Source organism: Aspergillus stella-maris (genome assembly GCF_047715825.1).
Source record: "Aspergillus stella-maris strain CBS 113639 unplaced genomic scaffold BDV14scaffold_10, whole genome shotgun sequence".
Classification (NCBI taxonomy): Eukaryota; Fungi; Ascomycota; class Eurotiomycetes; order Eurotiales; family Aspergillaceae; genus Aspergillus; species Aspergillus stella-maris.
This window is the reverse complement of record NW_027396804.1, coordinates 539,375-564,295: the sequence shown is the minus strand read 5'-3', so window position 1 is coordinate 564,295 and position 24,921 is coordinate 539,375. Positions and strand designations below refer to the sequence as shown.

Below are 24,921 nucleotides of genomic sequence, written 5' to 3'. Positions count from 1 at the left end.
TTTTATTGTACTATCATCTTTTTTCGTTTAGATCTTGCGATCTCTTTGTATCTTATATATTGTCCTTTATTCGGAATATTTGGCCTTTTGAAGCTTGTTAAGATATTTGGAGCTCTTGACAGCTTACCTTCACCAACTTTCTTCATGTGAGTTCTCCAGGTCAATTCGTCGAATTGATCCTCTTCGCATCGCCCGACCTTCCCTTGGGGCATTCGGTACACCTACACCGATACCCCCGAGCCCAATAGCGCGCTCAACAATCCCAATCCCAGCTCCATCTCAAACCACAAACCTGCACACCTGTCCCCTCCCGCCCGCCCAACCGCACCTCCGAGCCCGCACGTCTCCGGGCCCGAGAAGCTCCTACCTAGTCCTAGCCCAGCTAACACAAGTCCTCTACTAGCACACCCCACCAAATCCCTGCCCCTCCAACACCAGCAACAATGTTCTCCCGCAGCTTCAAGTCGGTGGTGACCCCACCTGTTTCGCTGTCCGCTGCGACTCGACCCCTCCTCTCCTCTGTCGTCAATTGCGCTCGCCCTGCTTCTGCCCCTCTGTCTTTCCGTGGCTTCCATGCTTCCGCTGCGGCGATGGGTTCTCAGGTTTTCTTTGATGTTAAGTATGAGAATAAGGGTGCTGGTACGTTACACTATTTTGTTCTTTTGGACTGCGGGGATCGCCTGTTTCGTTTTTATCCTGGGGAACTCAATTGCGGGCGGGCAATGGCTTTGCAAAGCGATTTGTGTTGCTTATCGGTGACAATGGGTTAAGTTTTGATAAGGTTTGCTGACAATGGCTTTGTTGTGTTATAGCCAAGACCAGCCGCATTGTGTTCAACCTCTTCGATGATGTTGTTCCCAAGACCGCTAAGAACTTCCGCGAGCTGTGCGTTGGTTTCACCAACCAACAGAAGGAGACTTTGACCTACAAGGGCTCGCCTTTCCACCGTATCATTCCTCAGTTCATGATCCAGGGTGGTGACTTCACCCGCGGCAACGTGAGTGTTCTCTATAGCCCTTGCAAAAAGCATTGAATAACCATAGAATTCAGGGCACTGGCGGCAAGTCTATCTACGGCAACAAGTTTGACGACGAGAACTTCAAGCTCGCTCACAGCAAGCCCGGTATCCTCTCCATGGCCAACGCTGGCAAGCACACGTACGTCCCCCACCCCGAACTGCTGGCCTTGGCACGATTATTGGTTCGTTCGCTGAACAGTTCTATAGCAACGGATCCCAATTCTTCATCACCACCGCTGTGACCTCTTGGCTCGACGGCCGGCACGTCGTGTTCGGTGAGGTTGCCGACGCTGAGTCCTACAAGGTCGTTCAGGAAATCGAGGCCCTGGGCAGCCAAAGTGGCGCTCCCAAGGGCAGCTTCGTCCCCCACATTGTCGACAGTGGTGAGCTGTAGGCAAACCGGATATGCCATTGCTTGATGGTAGGGACTCGAGCCGACTGCAGCTGTCGCAAGTAGATAGCCCTGCTTTCGCTCCCTTCCTGCCTCCTGTATTTTAGTAGAGCGTTGATAACTATTACTGGGTTCGGTACATGAACCGTCTGTCATGAACAAGAATATGTAGCATGTCATGTCCATATTGGCAGCGGAGCCGGTTTTCCATAAAATTCGCAATAAGATGGTCTTGGAGGGCGGAATGGTTCCTGGCCGGTGGTCACAGTCCCGTGCTCAGCCTCTTTCGGTCTGGGATTTCGGCCACCACAAATTTCTGATATTCGTGAATGACAAGGATAAGCGGATAACAAAACGGAGGTTGCGTTTCCGTTACGGCGCTGAAAGGAACAGCACTTCTGAGTTAAAGCCGATAGCAATACGATTTCTCGCCACGGCAAAGCAAAAGTACTGGTACTTAACTGGAAGGTACAACAGTTTTTTGCTTTGAAGACACACCCAACGATCATGCCGGCCTAGTAAATCTTCGGGGTTGCGCGAAAAAAATGCACCAACATCATAGTAGTCATTATCGGCAATCACACTGGTATCATGCTTATACCATTCCTCGATGCAGAGTCGCAGCCTTGCTGTGCTTATGAATGGCCCAATGCTGGAAAAAGCCAAGCCCAAAGAGTCACCCTCAGAGACAGAAAAAGTATGGAGCAACTGACCGCTGGAGGAGTTCCATAGCTTTATTTCACTTTGAGAACCTGTCGCTAGGAGCTGGCAGTCAGATTGTGGAGCGAAGACCACGGCAGCAATGCCATCGTCATGGCCCTTCAGAGTTTGCTCAAGATTTTTGGAAGTAACATCCCAAATATGGAGGGAATGAGCCCCAGACGCAACGTAGCGGCTGTCTGATGAGAAGGCAATACAGTCAACATCATGTTCCTCTGTAATAACAAGGTTATCATATTGTTCGTCTGCGTCGAAATCCCAAAGTCTGACGGTTCGATCCATTGAGCCTGACGCTAGGAGCTTGCCGTTTGGTGAGAACTTAATACACCCAATTCGATCAGTGTGACCGAGCAGTTTCCGCTGCTGAGCACCTGTAATAGTGCTCCAGATTGTTATTGTCATGTCACCGCTGGACGAAGCTAGAAATTGATTATCGGGGGAGAAGGCGATGCTCAAGGTTGTTTCGGACTCTGGATGGCGAGGAGAAGTCCATCGTAAACTACCGCTTAAAGGGTCCCAGAGCTGAACAATACCGTTACTCAAGCCAGCTGCTAAGAGCTGACAATCTTCGGAGAACGTCATAGCAAACACACTGTCACGATCCATAAGTTGTGGTTGAGGCCCTTCGATAGACGGGCTCCAAAGCATGATGTTGCAATCCAAGGAAGCCGATGCTATAACCTGGTCTGTTGGCGAAAATGCTATTGATGGAATAAATTGGCCATCGCCTCCATATAGAGTGTTTTGCAATAGGCCACTAGATGAGTCCCATATTCGAATAATTGCGTCCATTGCAATGGATGCCAGAATCAGGCCATCCGGCGCAAAAGCTATGGAAACTATCGAGCCCGTTGAGGCATTGGGGTAAAGAGTTTGCTGAAGTTCACCTGTTCTGGGGTTCCAAAGCTTTATAGTCCCGTCTGGTGCGCCAGTTGCTAGACTCCCGGTGGCAGAAAGCGCCGAACGTCTCACTTCTCCCGAATGGCCCTTGAATCTAAACCGTAGTTCCCAAGTAGCAGTGTCCCAGAGCCAGATCGTGTTGTCTCTGTAGCTTGATATCAAGAGCTCAGACGAAAAATCTAGACCAGTAAGCTCACCGTCATGACCTGCCAAAGTCTGCATGAGTTGGCCGGTCTTTGGGTTCCAAATCTGTATGATATTAACCGGAGCGTCAAACGCCAACAGACCATCAGGAGAGAAAGCTAAGTTCCTTTCTTTGCGAGTCACATGGCTGTCCAAAGTATGGAGAAGTTCACCGGTGAAGGGGTCTGATATACGGAGAGAACCGCACGAGCTTGATACCAGGAATTGCGCTGAGAGAGCGACGGTCGCAGGGCCATCGTGACCTGTAAGAGTCTGCTGCAGTTCGCCTGTGACTGGATTCCACAGCTTAACGGTTCCGTCATGCGCACCAGATGCTAATAGCTGTCCATCTGGTGAGAAAGCCACGGAGCCGACGCTACTAGAATGACCCTGGATAGTCTGTATGAGAGCGCCCCAATCGTCCTCGACTTCTGGAAGGCCGTTTATCCAACTCGGTATATCATTCTCAAAGATGGTTCGCATAATTGAGCCTTTGGGGGCAAAAGCAAGGGCAGATGCATATACTTGGAGAGGCGCATCATCCAATATAGATCTATTCCGAAGCATAAATCTTTCTGCATCGTGAAGGAACTCCGATACTTCAGTATAATGGTCCGGCTTTGCAATCCCGGCGCGTCAGTAATTTTACGCAACTGGTTGACTTTGGGAAACTGACCGAAGAAACCAACAAAAATGATTGTACATCAGCTGTAATTTGTAAGGCTGCAGATGCAGCACCCAAAATACTCATTGCCTCGATCCAATGCAGCAGATGCTCTTTCAAAAAGCCGAAGACTTCAATGGAGTCACCCCCAAAGATCCCGCACTGAGTATAATGGGTTGCCCAATAGCGACAAGAATATTGCAGCTCTGGCGTGAGATAGTCTTTTATGGTCTTTTGGTCGATTTCAGTACGCGAGGTCCCGTAGCTCGGTAGCTGGCAGATGTTCTTCCGCAAACCATGTCGCATGACATCGAAGCAATGAGTCGCCAGATGTCTGTTGGCTTCTGCTTCATCTATCCATAAAGGAGTCTTGCCACGCGTGTCCTCGTCAACCAGGAAATCTCGAAATGATAAGTGGAATAATCTGACAGGTTCTTTCTCATCTTCGGGTACGGATAATACCGAATGGAGGGAGTTCAGGCGTTGGTGTAATGAGGTTCTGGGAACTCCAGTGAGTTTTGAAAGTGTACCGGCGGATAGGGGAGCCTGAAGCACAATGATTGTTCCAAGCAATCTTCGATACTCATCAGTAAGCTGCTTGGCCTTCTTGTTGTTCTGGGTGACTGGAAGTCTGTTGAGAACGGGAAGGTAGGTCTGATCAAGCTGGGAGCCATGACTTTGCTGCGAAAGGATGTCCTTGAGGCTGTCCTCTGGGTGCCATTGATCGTCCTGCAGTAAGCGACAGATGGTGGCAGCAAAGATGAACAAGGGAACGGACATCTTGACGAGAGCGGTGGTGTTCTGCTCTCCGGGCCAGTCGGAAGAAAGAACGACCCGGCGAAACTCCCACTCCTTCCTAATCTGACACAATCTATCCTCCAGAAACAAGGAAATGTCCCGCTCAATCACTTCCTCTGCTATGTCATGCAAGATCAGGTCCTGGTAGCCATCGCCAACCTCCATGAACCCCAGTCTGATAAACAGTTCCGGTCTGCCTGTCAGCAAAAACTTGAGTCGCACTGCAGTTACGCTCTGGAGCTGAGGCAGAAGACGAAGAAGAAGCCTAATATCTTCCTCTCGCTCGCATTCGTCCAGTGCGTCAATGACAACCACCAGAATGTCGGTCGAGTTTTTCTTTGTTTCCTGCAATGGGTGGAGGAGCAGCTTCTCGAACTGTTCACGAAGCGCCTTATCTCCGATACTGCTATCCTCCTCGATGGCTTTCTGAACACCAGGGACAAGCTGAGGTATCTTATCTACCAATTGCTGAACCAGCGTCGGAAAAAGCTTCTGGGCGTTTTGAAGACCCTCTTCACCTCTCTTGAAGAAGAAACTAGCTCCAAGCATTTTCGCGCCCTTGAGGCGGCTCGCAATAGTCCGCGATATTGTCGACTTGCCAGTGCCTGCTCTGCCGTTGACCCAGAAGATGGGCTTCCCACCCGGCGACTTTGCCCAGCTTTCCAGCTTTTCCAAAAGCTCGACTCGCGTTCCGCGAAAGCATTCATCATGCTTGTTCTCATAGGCATCAAATGTTGCGCCCTTGGCTACCTGCAATTGACCGAGCGTTATCTTCTGGTCAATAGCAATGGTATAGGTCCTGAACAGCGAAAGTAAGCCTCACAGCTGCACTGAAGATACAGGAGGGTCTTCTATACATACAATTTGTCGGCTTCTAACGCGAGAGAAAAGGTGGTCTTGAACTTCTCCAGATCATTAACGCTTTTCTCCACCTCCTGGCTCTTCAAAGGCCACTTCAGCGCTCGCCATCCCCATCGACGCATTGGGTTTTTGGTTTCATCTGGTCTGATCTTCGCGTCTATGCCTTTGAGGACAGACGAGCAGCTTTCAAGATCGCTCAACAGAGTACGAGTAATGCTAAGCTTCTCGCCGTTGGGCCCCTCTACAAGCTCTTTCAGCGATTTTAGCACTCCTGAAAGAGATTTGACCTCCTGCAACAGGCGAGTAATTTCCTGTCTTGCTTTTTTCACACGGGTGATATAATGTTCGCAGGTCTTCACGATGTACTCTGACATCTCAACCAGAGCAACTACGCTCGTCATGATGGAAATTGGGTCGCTCATCTTGGGATCGCTGGACTTCTCTGGGCAACCGCCCGAGATCGATCGCTCTGCTGTTGAAGTTCTCAAGAAAAACCCCTTTTTTGCAGACCACGGGGAAGGGAATATTGGCACGGGCCGAGCCCAGTGCGATGGATCGCGATCCAACATGCGGTGGGGGCTGCGGCGCTTGCTCGTTTGTCGCGAGTTGTGACACGTCAGTTGTCATCCCACCGGAACGAATGAGGTTCGCCATCCGCATTCCCTTGATCGACAAAGCTGGGGCTGAGTCCCAAGAACTGGCGAGAAGGCTGCTTTTTCTTGATCCAATTCGATCGTCGGTGGGGGCTTCAAAACTCACTGCCACGGCCTTGCTAAGTCTAGGCGGCTGCGCCGCAATCTAGGACATGCCGGTAGCACAGGGCTAATAACTGGGTACCTAGCGTGGCTAAGGACCCAAGCAGATTTTCTCTCGTCTAGGATTGATTCTGGGTTAGAAGGCAAGCGAATGTGTCAGATTCAGCGTTAATAATCATGGTATCGCAACAATAACCGCCGGACTGACTTGATATTACACCAACACCGGATTTCGATTGGTCGCGCCTCGTGCTAGAACAGAGATACTGGACCGATAGCTCCAAGAAGCACGTGTTCATCTGGCAAAAATACAGAGAAGGTATCTTGAGTCCTTGACTGGCCGGTATCAGGTAGGGTTAGTATGGCGTCACGCCTAACATTCCAGTCGACCGGTACCAGTTTAGATCAACACTCGCCTCGTGGGAACCAGAAGGCGTCAATGCGTGCTGGAGTGGAGTTCAGGGTCTATACCGCGGTTAATTACTTTACTTGTTGAGACCTCGACTAGGTCTGTGCCTTGAGGCGGGTCTAAGCTCTATGAGCCTACCTAAATCTCTCATATATATCTTCCGTCGACATATTTACTTTTTCCACCAAACCCTGTCAAATGATAACCTCTGGAGAGATCAAGTAAATGTAAACGCATTATCATTGAGAAGTAACTAGTCAGACATTGCAGCGCTCAAGGAATTAGAATGCATTCTCGTAAGGAGAGGGGGAACTTGGCCCGTTTATCAAGGCAGTGTACTCCGACAATAAACCCAGCCCCGAGTCATCATTATGCAGTTAAGCTTTTGGGTGGGCAAATAATTAGGTCCTCGAGTTCGTTTAACCACAGCACTTTGTGACGGCCGTCGCATCGTTCCTGCTCATAATATGCAGTCAGTAACAGTCCTCGGTAGTTTGATCAAGTTGAAAAGAGTGTACATACTCCTTTAATCCACCCCCAATATACTCCCACGAAAAGATAAATGACCCCAGGAACGCCCCAATGAAGATACATATGATAATATACCCATTAAAGTACATCGCCAACAACATAACAAAGTACGCGACCGCAAACTGCAACATATGCAAAAGCGCGCGAACAAACTGCTCGACCAGGTTCGGACGAACACGGAACGACTGCGACGATGAAGCTGCCGCTGCTGCCGCTGACATCGTCGCGGCCGCTGCATCCTTCTGCGGACCGCTCTCTGACTCTCTATCTGACGATGGGCCTGATGCTGGCGCGGTAGCGGGGGTAAGGTATTGCGCGCGCATCTGGGCGCGGTGAATGATGAAGGCGTCGTATTCGCGAGCGACGCGGCGGAGGAACTCGAGGATTATGACGAGGCAGATGACGCCGATGCAGGAACCTGCGAACATGCCGCGGGAGCGGATGTGCCAGCTGCGGGCAAGGAAGCCTGTTGTTTGTTTGTTAGTCTTGTGTTACGGGTCTGGTTGGGATTGAGATGGACTCGATAGGTCGAGTGACGAGGGGGAAAGCCGTACAGGAGTCAATGGTGTTCCAGTTCCATAACATCTGAAGGATGGTCAGCTTGGGCCCTTTCACTGATGTTGATTTTAAATGAACGGATGGAAGGGAAGATGTGTGTTCATACCGAGATGACACAGGAGGCTCCGCTGTCGCTGCTGCCGCCGCCCATGTCCATTCCTCCCATATCCATGTCCATGTCCATTTTGCTGTGATCGGTTGCAAAGTTGAAGTGAGATTGAGATTTAGTTGGTACGGGAATGCGTTTCAGCAGAAAGTGTTTCGGATTCGAAGGCCGGGGAGGTGCACGGGCAGGAGGGAAGGTGAGGGAAGGAAAGAAGAGAAGAGAAGGAAGAACAACAGAACCCAAGTTTAACGGGCGCAGCTGGTTACATATAGCAAATGATAGTCCAACTCAACTCCACGGTACAACAATTAACAGCTTAATTGACACTTGACACCTGCAGTGAGCTGCAGCTACTTTGCTCAATAAGCCCTATCTCTCTCAGAATACCTCAAACCCGCGCATTAGTGCTTTCTAGGCTTTGTCTGGCGTGGGCTGATTTCATTTGGTTTGATTGAAGGCAGTGGATATCCTGCGCCCTCTGTCTTGCATAGATCATGGTTATAGTAAAAGGCCGTGGAACGGTGAGAGTGATGGACGGCATTGTTGTTGCAGGTCGGATAGGCTGGAGCAGGCTGCGAGATAAGCCAATCGGGTAGCACCAGCACGCGCAAGATTGAGCACATTTTCTGGAGCTAATTTGTTAGTGGAACTGCAGCCGTCGTACGGTTCAAGGAACGTCTTTCATGGTTGCTAAGTTGCAGGTGTGCTACTGCCTCTAGGTCATCTGGTTATGATGTATCGGGGATATTGGACAGCAACGCACGAGGGCCTTGCGAGGTTGTCCTACGACATGCGCTAGTAGCTCTTGGAGTCTTTATTTTTGGTCTCATAACGAGACACCGACGCTGATCATTGATATACAGAGTAACTTGCATGGGCTTAGACGTTTTGGAACGGGACATGGAAAAAGCAACAAATACACATCATCTTCGGCTCGATCCTTTGATGACTCCATCGAGGATCTCACGGATTTGCTTACACCCGTCTACACCCACTGCCAGCATCGTCTCGATATATGTGTGATGCACCTTAGAGTCCATCGTCAACATCGACACCTTCATATCATCCGCTTCATCTTCCGCCAACCCAGCAGGAACTGATGTCGTCGCAACAGTCAGATATGGCAGCTCCTGCTCTTCTGGTAAAGATACATCCAACAGAGGGTCCAGTTCATCATTCATCGGATCTCTTGGCGTAGAGGCACTGCCACTCATGCCTGCTGTACAGCCGGCCAACAGACCAGGCATCGGTATCCCGGCATCCACCAGTGCCAGCGTGCAGGCATTGACCGCCGCTGCAAGCACTGACCCATCCGCTGACAAGACTGAGACATGGATACTGATAGTACTGTGCGGGTAGAGATATGTGTGAAGATGTGATTGAAAAGCGGAGCGCAGTGTTGAGGCAATTCGGCCGGATTGTCTTTGTCAAAGCATAACGATCAGCAAAATTCCAGAACATCGGGCACCATGTTGTATTGCACGTCTGTACAGAGTACATGTCTTACCTGTCACTACCACCGGCTCTCCTCTTTCGGTCGACTCCCGCAAACCCAGCAACGTTCACGTCAACTTCCACGATTGCGCCCGAGGAACCCCCGGCACCGCCGGTCGCATCGCCACGTTTCCCCTCCGCTGGACCATGTACAGAGCATAGAATAGTTGTATTACCCATTGCCAAGTAGGACGACCCTGAGCTCGCGGGGTTTGTAGATATTTGTGCCTGAATCAGCCGGAGCTCGTTCCATCGCCGACCGTCAAGGCGCAGCTTCGTAAGAGGATATGTTGTGGAGGTGTCGAGAGGCATTTTGTCAATTCAGACACCCTTCCTTAGTTCGTTCAAGTTCGTTTAACGGCGTATAAAGCGATTCGATTCGATCGCGTCCCTGCAATGATTGTTCCCCGCACTGAGGTTTGACGTCTGCTAGGTTGCGCGATGACAAAGGGAAAGGCGGAGGAAAGTATTGGTAAGCCAAACCTGCGGTAGTTGCACAAGATTTTCCGGTTAGAAAATGTAGGATTCTGAGTGTTGAGCAGAGTGGTGAAGTTCGAAGGGTGAAAGGGTAGCTTAATCAACTTTTTGGCGACGAATTTGATTTCCCGATTCGGGCAGCTTCTTATCGACTCCAGCTTATCGCCTCTCCGCATCATTCTCCTGCCACCATCTGTCCCTCATATCATATTTAGTCCTCGTTTTCTCTTTCTCTTGCTACTTCTGGCTTAGGGATATGTAAGTGAGATGAAATACGACTCAGATGATCTAGATGCAATCACGATCGACTCCTCCGACGATGATCAGGACGCGACGCGTCCGATAAAGAACTCTCCAACGCCTCGTGCCAGTATGTCACTCAGCTCCTACTCATCTCCCGCAAGCTAACAATAAGAATTTCCAGATCCTTTCGTCAAGTCTGAGCATGCCACGTCTAAGGCCGAACCGGTTTCTCCTACCCCTCTACGCTCTACGCCTGGAATATCCCGCCCCGTCAAAGAAGCGTCCCCTCCAGATCAAAAGATACCGTTAGTGGAGCATACGACAGACGACGGCTCCAGCGGAAATGATTCCTTCAACGAAGGCCAAGCAGCCTACGAAGCATTCAAGAACCGCAAATTTCGCAAGCGGAAACGAAGCTCGTTAGGTGTCCAGAAGAAGAAACCGACCAAAGCGGCAGCCAAGGACGCAATTGTCGGTCGAGTACCAAAGCAGGAGGCCAAGGCGGCACGACATCAACCTAGGCGCTACCAAGATTATGGCGACGATGTGCTATCCGAGGATGATTTGATGGAGCATACCCTTCCTGACTACCTCAAGAAGCGTCGCGTCCAGTTTGACCGGCGGATAGAGCATTTGAAGGACTCGGGGCTGAAACTACCGCCGGATTACGATCAGCTCTATTTTTCCGACTATGAGCAGTTGGCGAATCTTCGGGAGAGGCCAGTGTTCAAGGACGTCCAACCTTGCGGCGAATACAAGGATATCACTCTACCTTATTCCCTCGGACTTATCCCGGCGCCCATCGCACAATGGCTCCGTCCCTATCAGGTAGAAGGGGTTGAGTTCTTACATCAGTTATTTGTCTACCAAAAAGGCGGTATACTTGGAGATGATATGGGTCTTGGAAAGACGGTGCAGGTGATCGCGTTTCTCACAACAGCTTACGGCAAGACCGGGGACGAGAGAGATGATAAGAGAATGCGAAAGATGCGGAGGTCTGAGGGTAACCCTTGGTACCCTCGAACTCTCATTATTTGCCCAGGCACCCTGATTGAGAACTGGAAGTCGGAACTTTCTCGCTGGGGCTGGTGGCATGCGGACGCTTATCACGGTGGCAACAAGGATATTGTTCTTGATGCTGCGAAGTCCGGACGCGTCGAAATCTTGATCACGACATACAAGACATATACGAACAACAAGGATTCTGTGAACATGGTAGACTGGGACTGTGTCATCGCGGATGAATGCCACGCTGTTAAGGAAAGAAGTTCAGAAACGACCAAAGCGATGAACGACATTAACGCACTGTGCCGAATCGGCTTAACTGGTACGGCCATACAAAACAAGTACGAGGAGCTTTGGACCTTATTAAACTGGACGAACCCTGGACGACTAGGTCCTGTGACTACGTGGAAAACACACATATCAGAGCCTCTCAAGATCGGTCAATCGCATGATGCTACTGTTCAAGAACTCAGAAAAGCCCGCCTGACGGCCAAAAAGCTTGTTGAGAATCTCCTGCCCCAATTCTTCCTTCGCCGGATGAAGACATTGATTGCGGACCAGCTCCCGAAGAAGGTTGATCGCGTGGTGTTCTGCCCTCTCACGGAAACCCAAGCAGAAGCATACGAGAACTTGCTGGACAGCGACATAATAAGCTACATCAAGTCTTCAACGGACAAGTGCGACTGTGGTTCCGGAGGGAAGGCCGGCTGGTGCTGCCGACAGTATTTACCCTCAGGTGCCCGCTGGCAGACCTATGTGTTTCCCGCCATACAGATGTTGCAGAAACTCAGCAATCACCTCGCTATCCTCATTCCGCAAAGCACAGATGTAATGGAGAAACAGGAAAAAGACAAGGATATGCTACAGATTGCGGTACCGGACCAATGGGAGAAGCTTTACCGCACGAGAGACTCTATCATGAACTACGCTGACGCAGAATACTGCGGCAAGTGGAAAGTCCTCCGTAGACTGCTGAAGTGGTGGCATAGCAATGGGGACAAGGTCCTAGTGTTTTCGCACAGCGTCCGGCTTCTCAAGATGCTACAGATGCTTTTCAATCACACCAGCTACAATGTCAGCTACCTTGACGGCTCAATGACCTACGAAGACCGAGCCAAAGTCGTTGACGAATTCAATTCCGACCCGCGACAGTTTGTCTTTCTCATCTCCACGCGGTCCGGTGGCGTCGGTTTAAACATCACATCAGCAAACAAGGTCGTCATTGTTGATCCAAACTGGAACCCATCCTACGACCTCCAAGCTCAAGACCGGGCATATCGGATCGGCCAGACTCGAAATGTAGAGGTCTTCCGCCTCATCTCAGCGGGCACAATTGAGGAGATTGTCTACGCGCGCCAGATCTACAAGCAGCAACAAGCCAACATCGGCTACAATGCCAGTTCAGAACGGCGCTACTTCAAGGGTGTCCAGGAGAAGAAAGACCAAAAGGGCGAAATCTTCGGCCTCCAAAACATCTTCGAGTACCAAAACGACAACATTGTCCTCCGCGACATCGTCAACAAAACAAACGTCGCCGAAAGTAAAGCCGGCGTCCAGGTCATAGACGTCGAACTCGACCTCGAAGACACACCCAACACCGACTTCACCAATATATCCAAAAACCCCGACGACAACGACGAAGCCATGAGCCAACTCGCCGCCAAAATCCGGGGCGACGAAGACGCTCCTTTCACCACCGACACAAAACCCACCTCCTCAACACCAACTCCCAAACATGACCCAATCCAAGCCATCCTCGCCAACGCCGGCGTAGAATACACCCACCTAAACAACGAAGTCATCGGCTCATCCAAAATCGAAGAGTCGCTCAGCCGGCAAGCACAACTCGCCAACGTCGACAATTTCCAAATGGCTAATATCCAGGTGTTTTGCGGGTCTCAGGAGGATGTTGCCGGTTCATTGCTCTCTTCCTCGGCGCTGGGCAAGGATGGGAAACCGGTAAGGTTCAGGTATCATCCACCGAAGGATGTTATGAAGAGGCAGTTTTGTAGTATGGCAAGGGAGTTTGGGTTCAGTAATGCCACGGAGTTTGCGCTTGTTGTTGAGGGGATGACACAGGCTGAAAGGAGGGCTTGTTTGGAGAGGTGGTATAGGCAGCGGAGGGTGGTGCTGGCTGAGAAGATGAAGGAGGAACAGAGGGGTACGGGGGAGCAGGATGCCTGATAGCCATGATGCTTGTGCTTTAGCGGTGATGAGTTCTACGAGGACATGAGTGACGACTATATTACTTGTACTTTATACCTTCGAGCATGTTTAGAATTAATCATTCATGTAAATGTTATTGATATCAGCCGGACTATAACCAAGCCAGCGTCCACAAAGCCGGTAAAGTAGGCCACTTCTCCTGCCACGCCCCTAAAACCTCTGGGACCTTCTCATCGAAGCTCCTCCTCGCTTCGCCAGTCCCGTTCTCCCACCCCTCGGTGCTAAGTGCCTTCTGCTCCTGCGCAGCAACCTCATTCAACCTCGTCGCAAGCTCCAAGATGGCCTTACCACCAACAAGCGCTTCCTCATGATTATCCTTGATATCGACATTAAAGACATGCACGGGCCGGTTCAGCGACGACCCCTTGTTCATAAGGTCATCCACAACAGCATCCCAGCACCGCTCCTCGCAGGTGATGATGACATCTACAACACCACCCTCTGTCCCCGCCGCACCCTTATCGCCCTTCGAGGCATTCTCTACCCGCGGCAAACCAGGGACCCAATCCTGGAACCGCTCAGGACCCCACTTGACGTTGCGGTTGCGGTCGAGCATGTTCAGGATCCCGTTGTTCCGGTACAGTCGCTCATCCTTAGAGAGGAGCTCGTTGTACATTTGGTGGTAGGATGTTGAGTTGAAGTGGTACACGTTTGGTTGCGTGATGGAGGGGCCTGGGAGACGGACTAGGGAGCCCGTCCCGAAGGAAATTACTGGGAAGGCGGACGCTGCCGTGGAGAGGCGGAGGTGCGCTTCCATTGAGCGGTTCTGGTTTGATGCGCAGACCGTGCAGAAGCGGAGCTTGAATGAGTCTGCTTCGCTTGTTTGCTCTGCTATATTTGCTGCGCTGGCGGGCGCTGCTGTCTCCGTGGCTGGAGCTGGAGGGGGTGGGGGAGGTGTTGGGACCTCCTGGGTTGCAGCGCCTGCGCCGGCTAGGCGAGGGTCGTAGGCCATCTTGTATGATGATACTATGAGGGCTTAAGGAAAGACGTCTGATCGAGGTCAAGATGAATAAAAAGTAGTGTTTGTAAAATTCTATCAAGGAGGCCTGAAACGCTGTTCACTCGATGGTCCCTGGAAAGACTACAAAGGATTGGTTAGCAAAGCTACAACAGTAGATGCGAGGAAATCCAATGCAAGAGACAGAAGTGGTGGGAGTCAGAAAGATGAAAAGCGTAAGTAATAAAGGTTGTCCGCATGGTGAGCTAGGACAGCTCCAATATATAAGGAATCATCACGAAATTGGGTCTAGAGGGATAAAGGAGCAGAATCTGCCTACCTTAAAGAAGCCTATCATGATAGGAGTGCGAAAAACTACGGTGTTGAGCGAGGTCAAAAGCAAGGGCCGCAGCCCAGAGTGAGCGAGTGAAAGAAGACGCCGGAGAAAGCAGTTTTGAGCTTGGTGGTGGGAGTTTTGTGTCATGGCGCTGAGTCAGCACCGCCTAATCTGTTTTTGTTCTAGCAGCCTTCGGAGCTCCAGCTCCAGCTTCTAGGTTGAGCAGACGGCGGGATGATGTCGTTCAAGCTTTCTCTGAAACAAGACGGCGTCTTCGGGACTCTTTCTAGAACAAAGCTCCTACTCTACTTTCTTCTGGTCTCTAATTTTCTCACGCCGCTCACCGGCGCCCTCAACATGAAAGCAGCCCTTATCGTAGTGGACATGCAGGAGGACTTTTGTCCGCCGGTAGCTATCTGTGACCCTCGCCGTCCGTTCTTATGCTAACCACGACCCATGACTGGATACAGAACGGATCACTCGCTGTCCAGAGTGCTAGAGATCTAGCTCCCACAATAAACTCCCTTCTAGCACACCCCGGATTCGCGGCTCGCGTAGCCTCACAAGATTGGCATCCTCGAGACCATATCTCTTTCGCAAGCAATCATCCGCCTCCCAATAACCGTCCGTTCGAAAGTAGCATCACCATGACAAATCCAGCTCCTGGCAAAGAGTCAGAAACCAAACAACAAGTCCTCTGGCCCGTACACTGTGTCCAGAAAACACCCGGGGCAGAGATCATTCCCGAGATTGACACTACGAAGATTGACTTGTTCGTGAAGAAGGGCATGGACTGGCGCGTCGAGATGTACTCGGCGTTTACAGATTCATTCGGGAACCACGACCCGGCGATAGTCTCTACAGACACCAGTTTACAAGCCTACCTAACCGATAAGGGTATCACGGACGTTTTTGTTGTGGGGGTAGCAGGGGATTACTGCGTCAAGCACACGGCGCTTGATGCCACGACAGCAGGGTTTCGGAGCCATGTTGTGAAAGATGCGACCGAGTGCGTGGTGCCGGGATCCGGATGGGAAGAAACAGCACGCGAACTAGCTGCAGCTGGCGTGTCTGTTGTCCGGTCTGATGGGCCTGAGATTGCTGGTCTTGTAAACTTTTAGAGTTAGCTTATGAGATACCCATTTATACATTGAGCAATGTGGTCTAGTCTTGGCCTTCAAGCAGGGATGTTCGACTCGAAGTTCCTTGACTTCTGAAACAAAGGCTGCAGGTGGTCGCAGCAGACAAGACTTAACGGCGAGGAGGCTAATGCAGGTGGCGCCACATGGAGGATAGGCAGCAAGGTTCACTATAAAACGTCAGATTCTCCATTTCATGAATGCGCATGTAGACCGCAGCCCTCATCCCTTGCGCAATGGTTTGGTTGAATTGTTCGCGATGCGATAGGTCCTTGAGGTGTCCGATGATGCTCTCATTATTGACGATGGCAATGCCAATCGCTTCTATAAGAAGCAGCTGGGGTGCGGGTCTGGGACCGGCTATCTCCTCCGCCCGTTGAGCTTCGAACAATCCAATCAAGCTCCTACAACTACGCACCGGCTCGAATCCCTTGATCCATAATATCTCACCGTCTCTTCAGCCGATTGTTTTGCTGTAAAGAAGTTTGGACTTCACGCATTGCAGGCGCGCGCAAATCACGTCACATCGAACACACAATGTCCCAAACGTACGCCACCGTCACGGTCGACGAGAAACGAGCAGCTCCGAGGCGATTGAGCACCTCCCTTCGATCTGAAAACGAAAGCATACCGTACTGGAACGTCAATGTTCCTCGAGATCGATGGACAGTCGAATGTCCTACCTATTTGCGCAATCAGTCTGAGAAGAACGTTGGTATACTTTCAACACCAGACGAGCAGTATCAGAGGCAAGGATGGGAACTGGTGCGGCAGGTAGTCGGTATGTAAACATAACTATGCACGCTGTTGCTCTCGATTTCTAATTTTTTCTTCGTACTTCAGGAACAAACCGAATCGATCTATTTCAACGCCTCCCCAGCGACTTGAGGAAATACCTACAGTTCAAGGAACAGATCATCGCCAAACATGGGACTATCATGAGATTTGTGGTGAAGGAGCGTCTCGGTTGGGGAGAAGGCACAGCTGATGATTTGAAGCCTAAGGGAAAGCCGTTCGAGTACGAAGGTATGTGCTTCTACTGAGTCTCGTATTCGTAAAGGCCTTTATAGTTGGGCAGGGCTTGGCTGACTCTTGGTTCCGCGGAAGTAGAGGACATGCGAATACTATACAACGACTGGCCGTACGGATTGGACCCCGGCATTGTTCATCTAGTGATTTGGGTCAAATTCGAGTTGGAAGACGACCCGGCGACAGACGACTTGACGCCACGCGCGAGGGAGGAGATTGACGACTATGTACAACATACATTCTGCACTCGGATGCCACAAGACCAGGTACGTACTCCGGAGTGTTACATGTACGATGTCATCGAGGGCGTTCTGACAAGGCTTGTCCTTCGATTCTTGCAGGTTGTATGGTTCAAAAATTGGAGGTCGCTCAAGTCGGTGCACGCCGTTGAGCATTTCCATGTCATGCTACATCATCCGGACCCAGCGTTTATCGAAGAGATTACAGGCGCAGATGTGCCCTGGACGCTGAAAGTCTGAAAGTGAAGGGGTCTGAGCCGCCCACTTTCCCCTCTCTGATCTTCGATCACCCCCGCTAGGCATGCTATACCCCTGGTAGTCATAATGCGCAGGACGTAGTTTACTCCTGAATGTCCATCTGACCACAGATCCTCGCCAGAAGTACTCCCACAAAACCCCCACTGCCAAGGTTAGTGGCTCTGTTGGACGAGAACCACCAAAGAAATTACTATGAGTAATATTCGGACATGTTCTGGAAGAGCGGCTAGCCAGCATTTGTTTGGCAAGACTGGCGTCACTGCAGAGCGGTGGGGAGCGATCAACAGCAACAGGCCATATAAAAGCCCGCCGTTTCTTGTCCCCCGAACAGCGGAGCACCAAATGACTTCATCCTCTGTCCTTCTTTGTTCATGCTCGAGATAGAATAAATTAAACTCTAGATCTCCCAGCCCCTGCCCCGAGCGACACTCATTTTTTGTTATACACAAACATTGTAGCCCATCATGCATCCCAAGATCCCTGGTGCGCACCACCTCCGCCGTCGGTCGTCGCTCAGCAGTAAGTGTTCACACTCCAACTCTCCCCACGTCATTTTCGCTCCTCTTCCCCTCCTCTTTTTTCCCAACTCAGCCTCTGTCGCTCTCTCTCCCCGCCATTCTCACGGACCATCTCCCCTCCACCTGAACTTTTCCATGATTTGATTTGGTTTCTCATCGAGTCATTCTCGGTCACCATTTATTTTTCAATATGTCCGCTGACTGGAGCTATTTATGGGGTGGTTCAGGCAATCGCTCGTCGATCGACGAACCGAAAGCTGACCCTGTCAGCGGAGACGAGGAGGTCGTTGAACCCGACCAGGGCAATGGTATGTACTGTCAAACCCCTTTTCCTTGGAATTTATGAGCACTCAGCTAACTATGCTTTCTGTCGCATAGTCCTCAGCCACATTATCGCTCAACTCCGACCTGGCGCCGACCTGAGTCGAGTTGTATTACCCACCTTCATCCTTGAACCCCGGTCCATGCTCGAGCGCATCACAAAGTATGTCGCATCCGGATATGCAACATCGCGACCCCTCTGTGACGGCGGACTGACAAGGCTATAGCTTCATGGCACACCCCGAAACCCTCCTCCCCATGCCCGAGCACGATGATCCTCTCGAGCGCTTCGTATCCGTCGTCAAGTTCTACCTGAGCGGATGGCACATCAAACCTCCGTACGTCGTGATCGATCGCCTGCGGATTCTCTATTTTAGCTAACAGACGTATAGAGGGGTCAAGAAGCCTTTGAACCCTGTCCTCGGCGAAACGCACACCTGCTTTTGGGAGTACCCAGATGGTACTCACGGTTACTACATCTCTGAACAGACCTCGCACCACCCGCCCAAGTCAAGCTACTTCTTCATGGCACCGGAACATCACATTCGAATCGATGGCACCCTTAAGCCCCGCAGCAAGTTCCTCGGGAACTCCGCCGCAAGTTTGATGGAAGGTATCGCCATTCTGCGATTCCTGAACCGCGGAAAGGACAAGGAGCGAGGCGAACGATAGTAGGTGAACCTGTTCGACGAACTGCAACAGAGAAGCTAACGGGCGCAATTAGCATCCTTACGCAGCCGAACATGTACGCGAGAGGCATCCTCTTCGGAAAGATGAAATATGAGCTGGGCGATCACAGCTTCGTCCGCTGCCCTGAGAACGATCTTGTCGCAGATATCGAGTTCAAGACCAAGGGTTACTTCTCCGGTACATACAACGCCATTGGTGGACAAATCAAGAACGAAAAGACCGGCGAAGTATTCTACGAGATCTCTGGTCTCTGGAATGGTGAAATGCACATCAAAAGCGTTCACGTATGTTTCCCTGCTCTCTATCTCGTCAGGACCCTCGATGCAACTCAAAGCTGACCTTTTCAGTCTCACGATAAGGAACCCCTCTTCAACGCTAGAAAGTCCAAGCCTACATACCCTACTTCCCGTCCCATCGAACAACAAGGCGAGCGCGAGTCTCAACGGCTATGGCAGAACACAGTGAAGGCTATCATTGAGTCGAACCACGAAGCGGCTACAGACGAAAAGACCAAGGTCGAAGACCGTCAACGCGAGGAGGCGGCAAAGAGAGCAGAACAAGGAGTTGAATGGGTCCCCCGGCTTTTCCGAGCTGTGCACACCGGACCCGGCGGTTCGGAAGAGGGTGAAGACGGTCTTGACTGGATCATCAATGCTCATGTTGACTCGCACGACGCCGAGAAGGCCAAGAAGCAGATCTTGGCTATCGCACCCATCTTCGAAGGGCAGACCTGGGAGAACTTCGTTATTCCCGAACACAAATCCTCTAGCGCAGTGAACGGCGCTGAGAAACCCGAAGCTCAATCAGAGAACACCAAGCCCGAGCCACAACCAGAAGCGAAGCCAGAAGCAGAGCCAGAAGCAAAGCCAGAAGCAAAGCCCGAGCCGAAGGCAGAGCCCCAACCAGAGAAGAAGCCAGATGTTGTGGAGCGCATGGACTCCAAGACAAATGAGATCGACCAGTTCGTTGATGCTCAGCCGTAAAGCACAAAAAGGGTCGCTCTAGCCTAGGCTTACAGCCTGGTATCACCCTCATGCTTTGTGACATGGGAGGTTACTCCTACAATTCTGCCGTATTGCGTCGAACGAAGGTGGCTATGGCGAGGCCCCAAGAACAAGCCTCAAACTGATAGAATTCGAATCTTTGACCGGACTTGGCTTTTACCATCCAATGACCGCCACCGTCAATCATACATACTGGATACCCGATCTGCATTTTGTCTACGCGAAGAAAAGTGAGCGGCCTCAAGTGGACATTAATTAAACCAAAATACTCAAAATAATTGTTAGGTAACAGCTGGGATAGAGAGAATCATGCGGGTGTTGCTGGGTGCTGGTATATAGGAGTTTCTACTTGCTGGTCATCTCCGTTTCTCCGCAAGATATAGGCTTTAATAATAATATCTGGTATACCACAAGTTAATCATTGCTATCTTTGTAAAAATTGTGTATACTATATGGTATCCATGCAAGCCGAACTAGATTAACTCAACTTAAAACTCCATTCGCCATGAAAATGCACCGAGCTCAGCTCTGAATCGAAGAGAGAAGAGAGATTGACACCACTTTTAACGCCTTTTGTCGTCACGTCAAGTCAACTGGTATCTCAAACCAACAAACACCAAGCCGCCAGACCCAAGAGAAAAAAAAAAAGCAACAAGAGAAAATGAACCAAACGCAACAAACTCAAGAAAACAACTCCCCCCTCAACCCAGCTCCCCTCTCCGCATCCCGTCTTCTCGAGCTTTTCCCCCCATCACCCATCTCCTCCCGAGTCTCTTCCATCCGCGCAATCTCTTCCTCAATCTCCCTCTCCGTGTCCTCTCTAAGCCCCAACAAATCCGGCGGAATAACAGACATCTGCACGCTCGGCGCCGCAGCCAGATACCGCAATTGCTCGCGAATAGTCTGCACAATGTTCGCCAAATACGCACGCGAGTTCTTATTGTCGAGTTTCCTGATCTCGGAAAGAGGAGGGAAAAGACTATAATCTGGACCGAAATGGTTGCGGAATGCGACGTTGTCGGGGATAACGGGGTCGATTTTGTCCTGGGCGTCGAGGAGGATGGATGTTTCGTGGGCCCAGGCGCGGGAGACGTTGCGCGGTGTGTAACCGCCTCCGCCGACGACGAGGAGAGGAAGGTTGAATGTCTTTGTGAATGCGACGCAGGCGCCGTGCGCGGCGACGTTGAGGTTGAAGCAGCCAAGTCGGTCGCAGCCTAGACTATCGGCGCCGCATTGGAGGACGATTGCGGCGGGGCGGTACGATTCGACGCAGGCGCCGATGACGTCGCGGAAGAGCTGGACGTAGGAGTCGTCGTCTATACCGTCGTGGAGAGGGACGTTGACGGCGTGGTGCGCGCCTGGGTTGAGGGGGTGCGTTGGGCCCGTGGAGTCGAGAGGGCCTGTGCCGGGGAAGAAGTTCTCCTTGTCGTATTTGTGGAAGGAGACTGTTAAAACACGGTCGGAGGACCAGAATGCTTGCTCGACGCCGTCGCCGTGGTGTACGTCGATGTCGATGTACATGACGCGCGGGTGGATGCGGAGAAGTTGCAGGACGGCAAGGACGATGTCGTTGATGTAGCAGAAACCGCTGGCCTCGGCCTTCTTTGCGTGGTGCAGACCGCCAGACCAATTGATTGCGATGTCTGCCTGATTATTGCAGAGCTTGCGGGCGGCGTCGATAGACGCACCCGAGTAGAGCGAGCAGTATTGGAATAGTCCGTCGAAGATGGGACAGTCGTCACCGAAGTTGAAGCGGACGATATTCTCGCTAAGTTCCTTTGATTGAGGATCGTTCATGTCGCCCGGTATAACAGACTGCAGAAAATCAAGGTAGTCGGATGAATGGAAGTCGTTGAGTTCTTCTTGCGTCGCAGCGCGCGAGTGGTATAGGTCCATTGCATGGTGCATGCCGTAGGCAAGTACCAGCTGCTTCGTGAGCGTGAGCCGCCATGGCTTCATAGGATGCGACTGGCCAAAGTGGTGTAGTTCTACCGCGGGGTTGGCGTGCCATGACACTCGGTACCCTTGCGGTCGCGCGACGATGCCTTCATGCTGGTGCTGGGCGGATTTGCGGTCGACCGAGAGCGTGGGAGTGGGGTTGTACTCTTGTACAATGGCGGACCGGGGCATGAGAGTGGACTGTCTGAGTAGCAGCTTGAAAACGAGTGAATATGGTGGAGATGGACGGGATTGTTGAAGAATGAAGCTGAAGCAATCCCCAAATCACAAGCACACGACGGGTCCCACCGCTTAGCTAAGCATCCGATGTCGCCGCGGTTTCTTCTATATCTGCCTTCTATAAAGTGGCGGTTAAGACAAGACCCCGCTAGACATTAAGTTGCAAATTATTCTTTCGAAGAGTCTCAATTCACTTCAGAAGCTACCTACACTTTAGACAAAATGATCACTGCCGCTACAAAGCTTCGTCAGGCCCTCCAGGACCCTAATGGCTTTATCACCGCCCCGGGTGTCTACGATGGCCTCTCGGCCCGTATAGCTCTCAATGTCGGGTTTGATGCCCTCTATATGGTATGCAACCCCTACCTGCATAGACCCTGGGTTTCCAAGCTGACAATTACCTTGGTAGACCGGTGCCGGTACCGCTGCATCCGTCCACGGTCAAGCGGATCTGGGAATCTGCACCCTGAATGACATGCGAGCCAACGCCGAAATGATCGCCAACATCTCCCCATCAACCCCATTGATCTCCGACGCCGACACCGGCTATGGCGGACCGATCATGGTTGCCCGCACTACCGAGCAGTATGCCCGCGCTGGTGTTGCCGCCTTCCATCTTGAAGACCAAGTCCAAACGAAGCGCTGCGGACACCTCGGCGGCAAGATCCTTGTCGACGTCGACACATACGTCACCCGCATCAGAGCCGCTGTACAAGCTCGCCAACGTATTGGCAGCGACATCGTGATCATTGCTCGCACCGACGCCCTCCAGGGCAACGGCTACGAGGACAGTCTCGCGCGTCTCAAGGCGGCCCGTGAAGCTGGCGCAGATGCCGGTTTCCTCGAGGGTATCTCCTCCGTTGAGATGGCGCGTCAAGTTGTCGCCGACCTCGAGGGCTGGCCTCTGCTTCTCAACATGGTTGAGCATGGCTCAACCCCGTCCATCAATGCCACTCAAGCTCGCGAGCTTGGATTCAAGATGATCATCTTCCCATTTGCGGCGCTCGGTCCCGCCTGTGCGGCCATTCGGGAGGGTATGGAGAAGCTCAAGCGCGACGGTATCCCAGGATTGGACAAGGAAATGACGCCGCAGATGCTGTTCCGAGTCTGTGGGTTAGATGAGAGTGTCAAGCTCGATGCTGCAGCGGGTGGAGCAGCTTTCAGCAGCGGTGTTGATCTCAAGTAAACAATGGGTCGACTTGTATCACCTGTTTTCGCTTGAACCTTGTTTTTTGGAATAAATCGCGTGCGTTTCAGCTTAGTATAAAGGTAGCCAGTCAATTGAAAGTGAATTGTTATCAAAGAATAAGAACAGTCAGACAGTCAGAGAAAAGTTGAGAACACGAAGGCTGAGGAAGGCGTGGATCACATGATTGGATTATTCATCTTCTCAAGTCACTCCGGTACATCGCGACATTCTCAGTTGTCGGCATGGTCGCATTTCGCACTCGAAAGAGACTGAGCTGAAAGTCTAGCCTGAGACTGGTTCATGATTTGTAACGCTTTGGTTCTTGGGCATTGCTTGCAGAATTTGACCCCGAAGGAGGACCGAACCCTGGTTTCAGGCACGCGACAAGAGCCACATGTGAGGAACGGTCCCTTACATTTTGGATCTCAATCTGAATCTGCATCTGTGTCCGTGGGAACTTGAGATTGAAGCGGTTCTGCAATTATTCATCTAAGGTTGGTTTCGACAAAAAGTTGTGTGCATTCGACCTATCATAGTTTGTGCTGAACAGACTCTGCAGACGTTAAACGTTTCATCTCCAAAGCCATGGACCATCCCGTCAGCAGCCATGGAACCGCCATCCAGGGAACCCATGTTTATTTTGGATCCCCACTCGGTCATCTCTGCATCATCCCTGGCCCGACAATGAGAGCGTCTTTCAACTCTGTCAACGGTTCATGGTGGTAACACACTCGACTACGAGGTCAGGTTAATGATGACGCATAGCGCAGCTTGAATTTCGTGGCTTTCAGGTCGGAAATAAGGCGACTCAGACTAGCGATTCGTGGTGGCCGGCGCGGTGCCGAGTGGACGGCAGTTGGGCTAAAACGGGCTAAGACGGCAATCGACCGCGTCACTTTGCACCTTTGGCCCCGCTCGTATTTGGGCCAGGCGGTTCGAGAACTCTGCTCACCTGGCGTCCTTCGATGGAAAGAGCAGGAAGTCGTCGTGAGCGTCCCTTCTCTTCGGACGCTAGGGGGGCACACGACAAGAGGACTACGAGGCCATGGCCATCGGGAATCAGAATACGTACTCAGGAGAGCGAAGAGAGGCTGAGTTGTCCTTCTCCCAGTCATCCGCGAGAACACTATGTACCTCGTATTCCGAACCCAGCGTCAGCACATCGATATGTATCGTAGCAGCCAGTCAAAGTCCACCGCAGAGGCAAACAAAGATTGGATTCCCGCAGAGACTTTGTTGACCACACGATCAAGATTACTCTTGTCCTTACTGGACGGTGTATCGAGAGAATACAGACACCTCATCTTATGCCAATGTACTCATCCCACTTCCGTCTGCCGTGGGTCCTGACGTGGCGAAGCAGCGAACGGATGTTGATCTTGATTCATGCCCGCTGGGCCTGTCTGTCCGGGTCGGGACTTCCTTGACTCTTTTGCCGGGAGTTGGCGGAACTGGAGCGAAGAAAGCGACTGCCTGTTGGAAGGGAGCATCCAATTGTGGTGGAGTGGTCAAGCCACTTTCTCAGCAAAAGCCCCAGTCTGATCCAACTGACCAACGCATCGACTCGTTGGTTTTGCCGAGAACTGCCTGATCTGTTGAGTCCAGCAGCAGATGCGTTGTCCCTAACTGCCAGTGTGTGTACCTGAGCCTAACAGTGCCCTGCAGGATGATGCTGTCAGGAACAAGAACCTGGCCAGAGACACACATCAGAAACCACATGCAGCGCTGCTCTTACCTTACCGC

At 51.5% G+C, this 24,921-nt stretch overlaps 11 protein-coding genes across 11 annotated transcripts; 6 read left to right on the top strand and 5 right to left on the bottom strand.

Moving 5' to 3' along the window:
• Nucleotides 1-443: 443 nt before the first annotated feature.
• cyp4 (peptidyl-prolyl cis-trans isomerase) lies at nt 444-1,412 on the top strand (the record flags this gene model as incomplete). The annotated part of the gene is made up of 4 exons (XM_073772684.1): nt 444-639; nt 813-997; nt 1,051-1,157; nt 1,226-1,412. 4 exons carry the CDS (start codon nt 444-446, stop codon nt 1,410-1,412), a joined length of 675 nt encoding a protein of 224 aa, XP_073631164.1.
• A 369-nt stretch (nt 1,413-1,781) lies between these two features.
• BDV14DRAFT_197427 (WD40-repeat-containing domain protein) lies at nt 1,782-5,957 on the bottom strand (the record flags this gene model as incomplete). The annotated part of the gene is made up of 3 exons (XM_073772683.1): nt 1,782-3,830; nt 3,889-5,473; nt 5,536-5,957. 3 exons carry the CDS (start codon nt 5,955-5,957, stop codon nt 1,782-1,784), a joined length of 4,056 nt encoding a protein of 1,351 aa, XP_073631163.1.
• A 957-nt stretch (nt 5,958-6,914) lies between these two features.
• BDV14DRAFT_168431 (high-affinity Cu transporter CTR3) lies at nt 6,915-8,378 on the bottom strand. Its single transcript, XM_073767844.1, has 4 exons — nt 7,895-8,378; nt 7,785-7,815; nt 7,222-7,696; nt 6,915-7,155 (listed from the first exon to the last, which is right to left on the bottom strand). Exons 1-4 carry the CDS (start codon nt 7,970-7,972, stop codon nt 7,119-7,121), a joined length of 621 nt encoding a protein of 206 aa, XP_073631162.1. The 5' UTR covers nt 7,973-8,378; the 3' UTR covers nt 6,915-7,118.
• Nucleotides 8,379-8,652: 274 nt separating this feature from the next.
• BDV14DRAFT_168428 (exosome non-catalytic core subunit SKI6) lies at nt 8,653-10,047 on the bottom strand. The gene is made up of 2 exons (XM_073767843.1): nt 9,402-10,047; nt 8,653-9,316 (listed from the first exon to the last, which is right to left on the bottom strand). Exons 1-2 carry the CDS (start codon nt 9,698-9,700, stop codon nt 8,818-8,820), a joined length of 798 nt encoding a protein of 265 aa, XP_073631161.1. The 5' UTR covers nt 9,701-10,047; the 3' UTR covers nt 8,653-8,817.
• BDV14DRAFT_9267 (putative DNA excision repair protein (Rad26L)) lies at nt 9,985-13,365 on the top strand. The gene is made up of 2 exons (XM_073777877.1): nt 9,985-10,235; nt 10,290-13,365. The coding sequence occupies exons 1-2, from the start codon at nt 10,133-10,135 to the stop codon at nt 13,295-13,297; spliced, it is 3,111 nt and encodes a 1,036-aa protein (XP_073631160.1). The 5' UTR covers nt 9,985-10,132; the 3' UTR covers nt 13,298-13,365.
• Nucleotides 13,366-13,374: 9 nt separating this feature from the next.
• ssuA (RNA polymerase II subunit A C-terminal domain phosphatase) lies at nt 13,375-14,709 on the bottom strand. Its single transcript, XM_073767842.1, has one exon. It carries the CDS (start codon nt 14,289-14,291, stop codon nt 13,431-13,433), a length of 861 nt encoding a protein of 286 aa, XP_073631159.1. The 5' UTR covers nt 14,292-14,709; the 3' UTR covers nt 13,375-13,430.
• Nucleotides 14,710-14,844: 135 nt separating this feature from the next.
• On the top strand, nt 14,845-15,918 carry BDV14DRAFT_168424 (nicotinamidase; the record flags this gene model as incomplete). The annotated part of the gene is made up of 2 exons (XM_073767841.1): nt 14,845-15,021; nt 15,084-15,918. The coding sequence occupies 2 exons, from the start codon at nt 14,848-14,850 to the stop codon at nt 15,732-15,734; spliced, it is 825 nt and encodes a 274-aa protein (XP_073631158.1). The 3' UTR covers nt 15,735-15,918.
• Nucleotides 15,919-15,962: 44 nt separating this feature from the next.
• BDV14DRAFT_168421 (GIG1 family protein) lies at nt 15,963-17,626 on the top strand. The gene is made up of 4 exons (XM_073767840.1): nt 15,963-16,533; nt 16,596-16,778; nt 16,863-17,047; nt 17,123-17,626. Exons 1-4 carry the CDS (start codon nt 16,290-16,292, stop codon nt 17,258-17,260), a joined length of 750 nt encoding a protein of 249 aa, XP_073631157.1. The 5' UTR covers nt 15,963-16,289; the 3' UTR covers nt 17,261-17,626.
• Nucleotides 17,627-20,217, top strand: BDV14DRAFT_168419 (uncharacterized protein). The gene is made up of 6 exons (XM_073767839.1): nt 17,627-18,104; nt 18,175-18,280; nt 18,345-18,455; nt 18,510-18,788; nt 18,842-19,091; nt 19,155-20,217. Exons 1-6 carry the CDS (start codon nt 17,987-17,989, stop codon nt 19,788-19,790), a joined length of 1,500 nt encoding a protein of 499 aa, XP_073631156.1. The 5' UTR covers nt 17,627-17,986; the 3' UTR covers nt 19,791-20,217.
• hosA (histone deacetylase HOS2) lies at nt 20,218-21,996 on the bottom strand. Its single transcript, XM_073767838.1, has one exon. It carries the CDS (start codon nt 21,939-21,941, stop codon nt 20,493-20,495), a length of 1,449 nt encoding a protein of 482 aa, XP_073631155.1. The 5' UTR covers nt 21,942-21,996; the 3' UTR covers nt 20,218-20,492.
• A 16-nt stretch (nt 21,997-22,012) lies between these two features.
• BDV14DRAFT_9127 (isocitrate lyase/PEP mutase family protein) lies at nt 22,013-23,548 on the top strand. The gene is made up of 2 exons (XM_073777846.1): nt 22,013-22,340; nt 22,399-23,548. The coding sequence occupies exons 1-2, from the start codon at nt 22,212-22,214 to the stop codon at nt 23,173-23,175; spliced, it is 906 nt and encodes a 301-aa protein (XP_073631154.1). The 5' UTR covers nt 22,013-22,211; the 3' UTR covers nt 23,176-23,548.
• The last annotated feature ends 1,373 nt before the right edge of the window (nt 23,549-24,921 follow it).

Excerpts from the sequence above, each read along its gene's own strand:
- BDV14DRAFT_168428 (XM_073767843.1), bottom strand. The coding sequence starts at position 9,700 with ATGCCTCTCGACACCTCCACAACATATCCTCTTACGAAGCTGCGCCTT. Across the intron at positions 9,317-9,401 it reads AGAGCCGGTGGTAGTGACAG|ACAATCCGGCCGAATTGCCT; the intron begins GTAAGACATGTA and ends GCTTTGACAAAG.
- BDV14DRAFT_168431 (XM_073767844.1), bottom strand. The coding sequence starts at position 7,972 with ATGGACATGGACATGGATATGGGAGGAATGGACATGGGCGGCGGCAGC. Across the intron at positions 7,816-7,894 it reads GAGCCTCCTGTGTCATCTCG|ATGTTATGGAACTGGAACAC; the intron begins GTATGAACACAC and ends ACCATCCTTCAG. Across the intron at positions 7,156-7,221 it reads ATTGGGGGTGGATTAAAGGA|GAACGATGCGACGGCCGTCA; the intron begins GTATGTACACTC and ends TATTATGAGCAG.
- ssuA (XM_073767842.1), bottom strand. The coding sequence starts at position 14,291 with ATGGCCTACGACCCTCGCCTAGCCGGCGCAGGCGCTGCAACCCAGGAG.
- BDV14DRAFT_168419 (XM_073767839.1), top strand. The coding sequence starts at position 17,987 with ATGTCCGCTGACTGGAGCTATTTATGGGGTGGTTCAGGCAATCGCTCG. Across the intron at positions 18,105-18,174 it reads TGAACCCGACCAGGGCAATG|TCCTCAGCCACATTATCGCT; the intron begins GTATGTACTGTC and ends TCTGTCGCATAG. Across the intron at positions 19,092-19,154 it reads TGCACATCAAAAGCGTTCAC|TCTCACGATAAGGAACCCCT; the intron begins GTATGTTTCCCT and ends TGACCTTTTCAG.
- BDV14DRAFT_9127 (XM_073777846.1), top strand. The coding sequence starts at position 22,212 with ATGATCACTGCCGCTACAAAGCTTCGTCAGGCCCTCCAGGACCCTAAT. Across the intron at positions 22,341-22,398 it reads GGTTTGATGCCCTCTATATG|ACCGGTGCCGGTACCGCTGC; the intron begins GTATGCAACCCC and ends TTACCTTGGTAG.
- BDV14DRAFT_9267 (XM_073777877.1), top strand. The coding sequence starts at position 10,133 with ATGAAATACGACTCAGATGATCTAGATGCAATCACGATCGACTCCTCC. Across the intron at positions 10,236-10,289 it reads CTCTCCAACGCCTCGTGCCA|ATCCTTTCGTCAAGTCTGAG; the intron begins GTATGTCACTCA and ends AAGAATTTCCAG.
- BDV14DRAFT_168421 (XM_073767840.1), top strand. The coding sequence starts at position 16,290 with ATGTCCCAAACGTACGCCACCGTCACGGTCGACGAGAAACGAGCAGCT. Across the intron at positions 16,534-16,595 it reads ACTGGTGCGGCAGGTAGTCG|GAACAAACCGAATCGATCTA; the intron begins GTATGTAAACAT and ends TTCGTACTTCAG. Across the intron at positions 16,779-16,862 it reads AAAGCCGTTCGAGTACGAAG|AGGACATGCGAATACTATAC; the intron begins GTATGTGCTTCT and ends CCGCGGAAGTAG.
- hosA (XM_073767838.1), bottom strand. The coding sequence starts at position 21,941 with ATGCCCCGGTCCGCCATTGTACAAGAGTACAACCCCACTCCCACGCTC.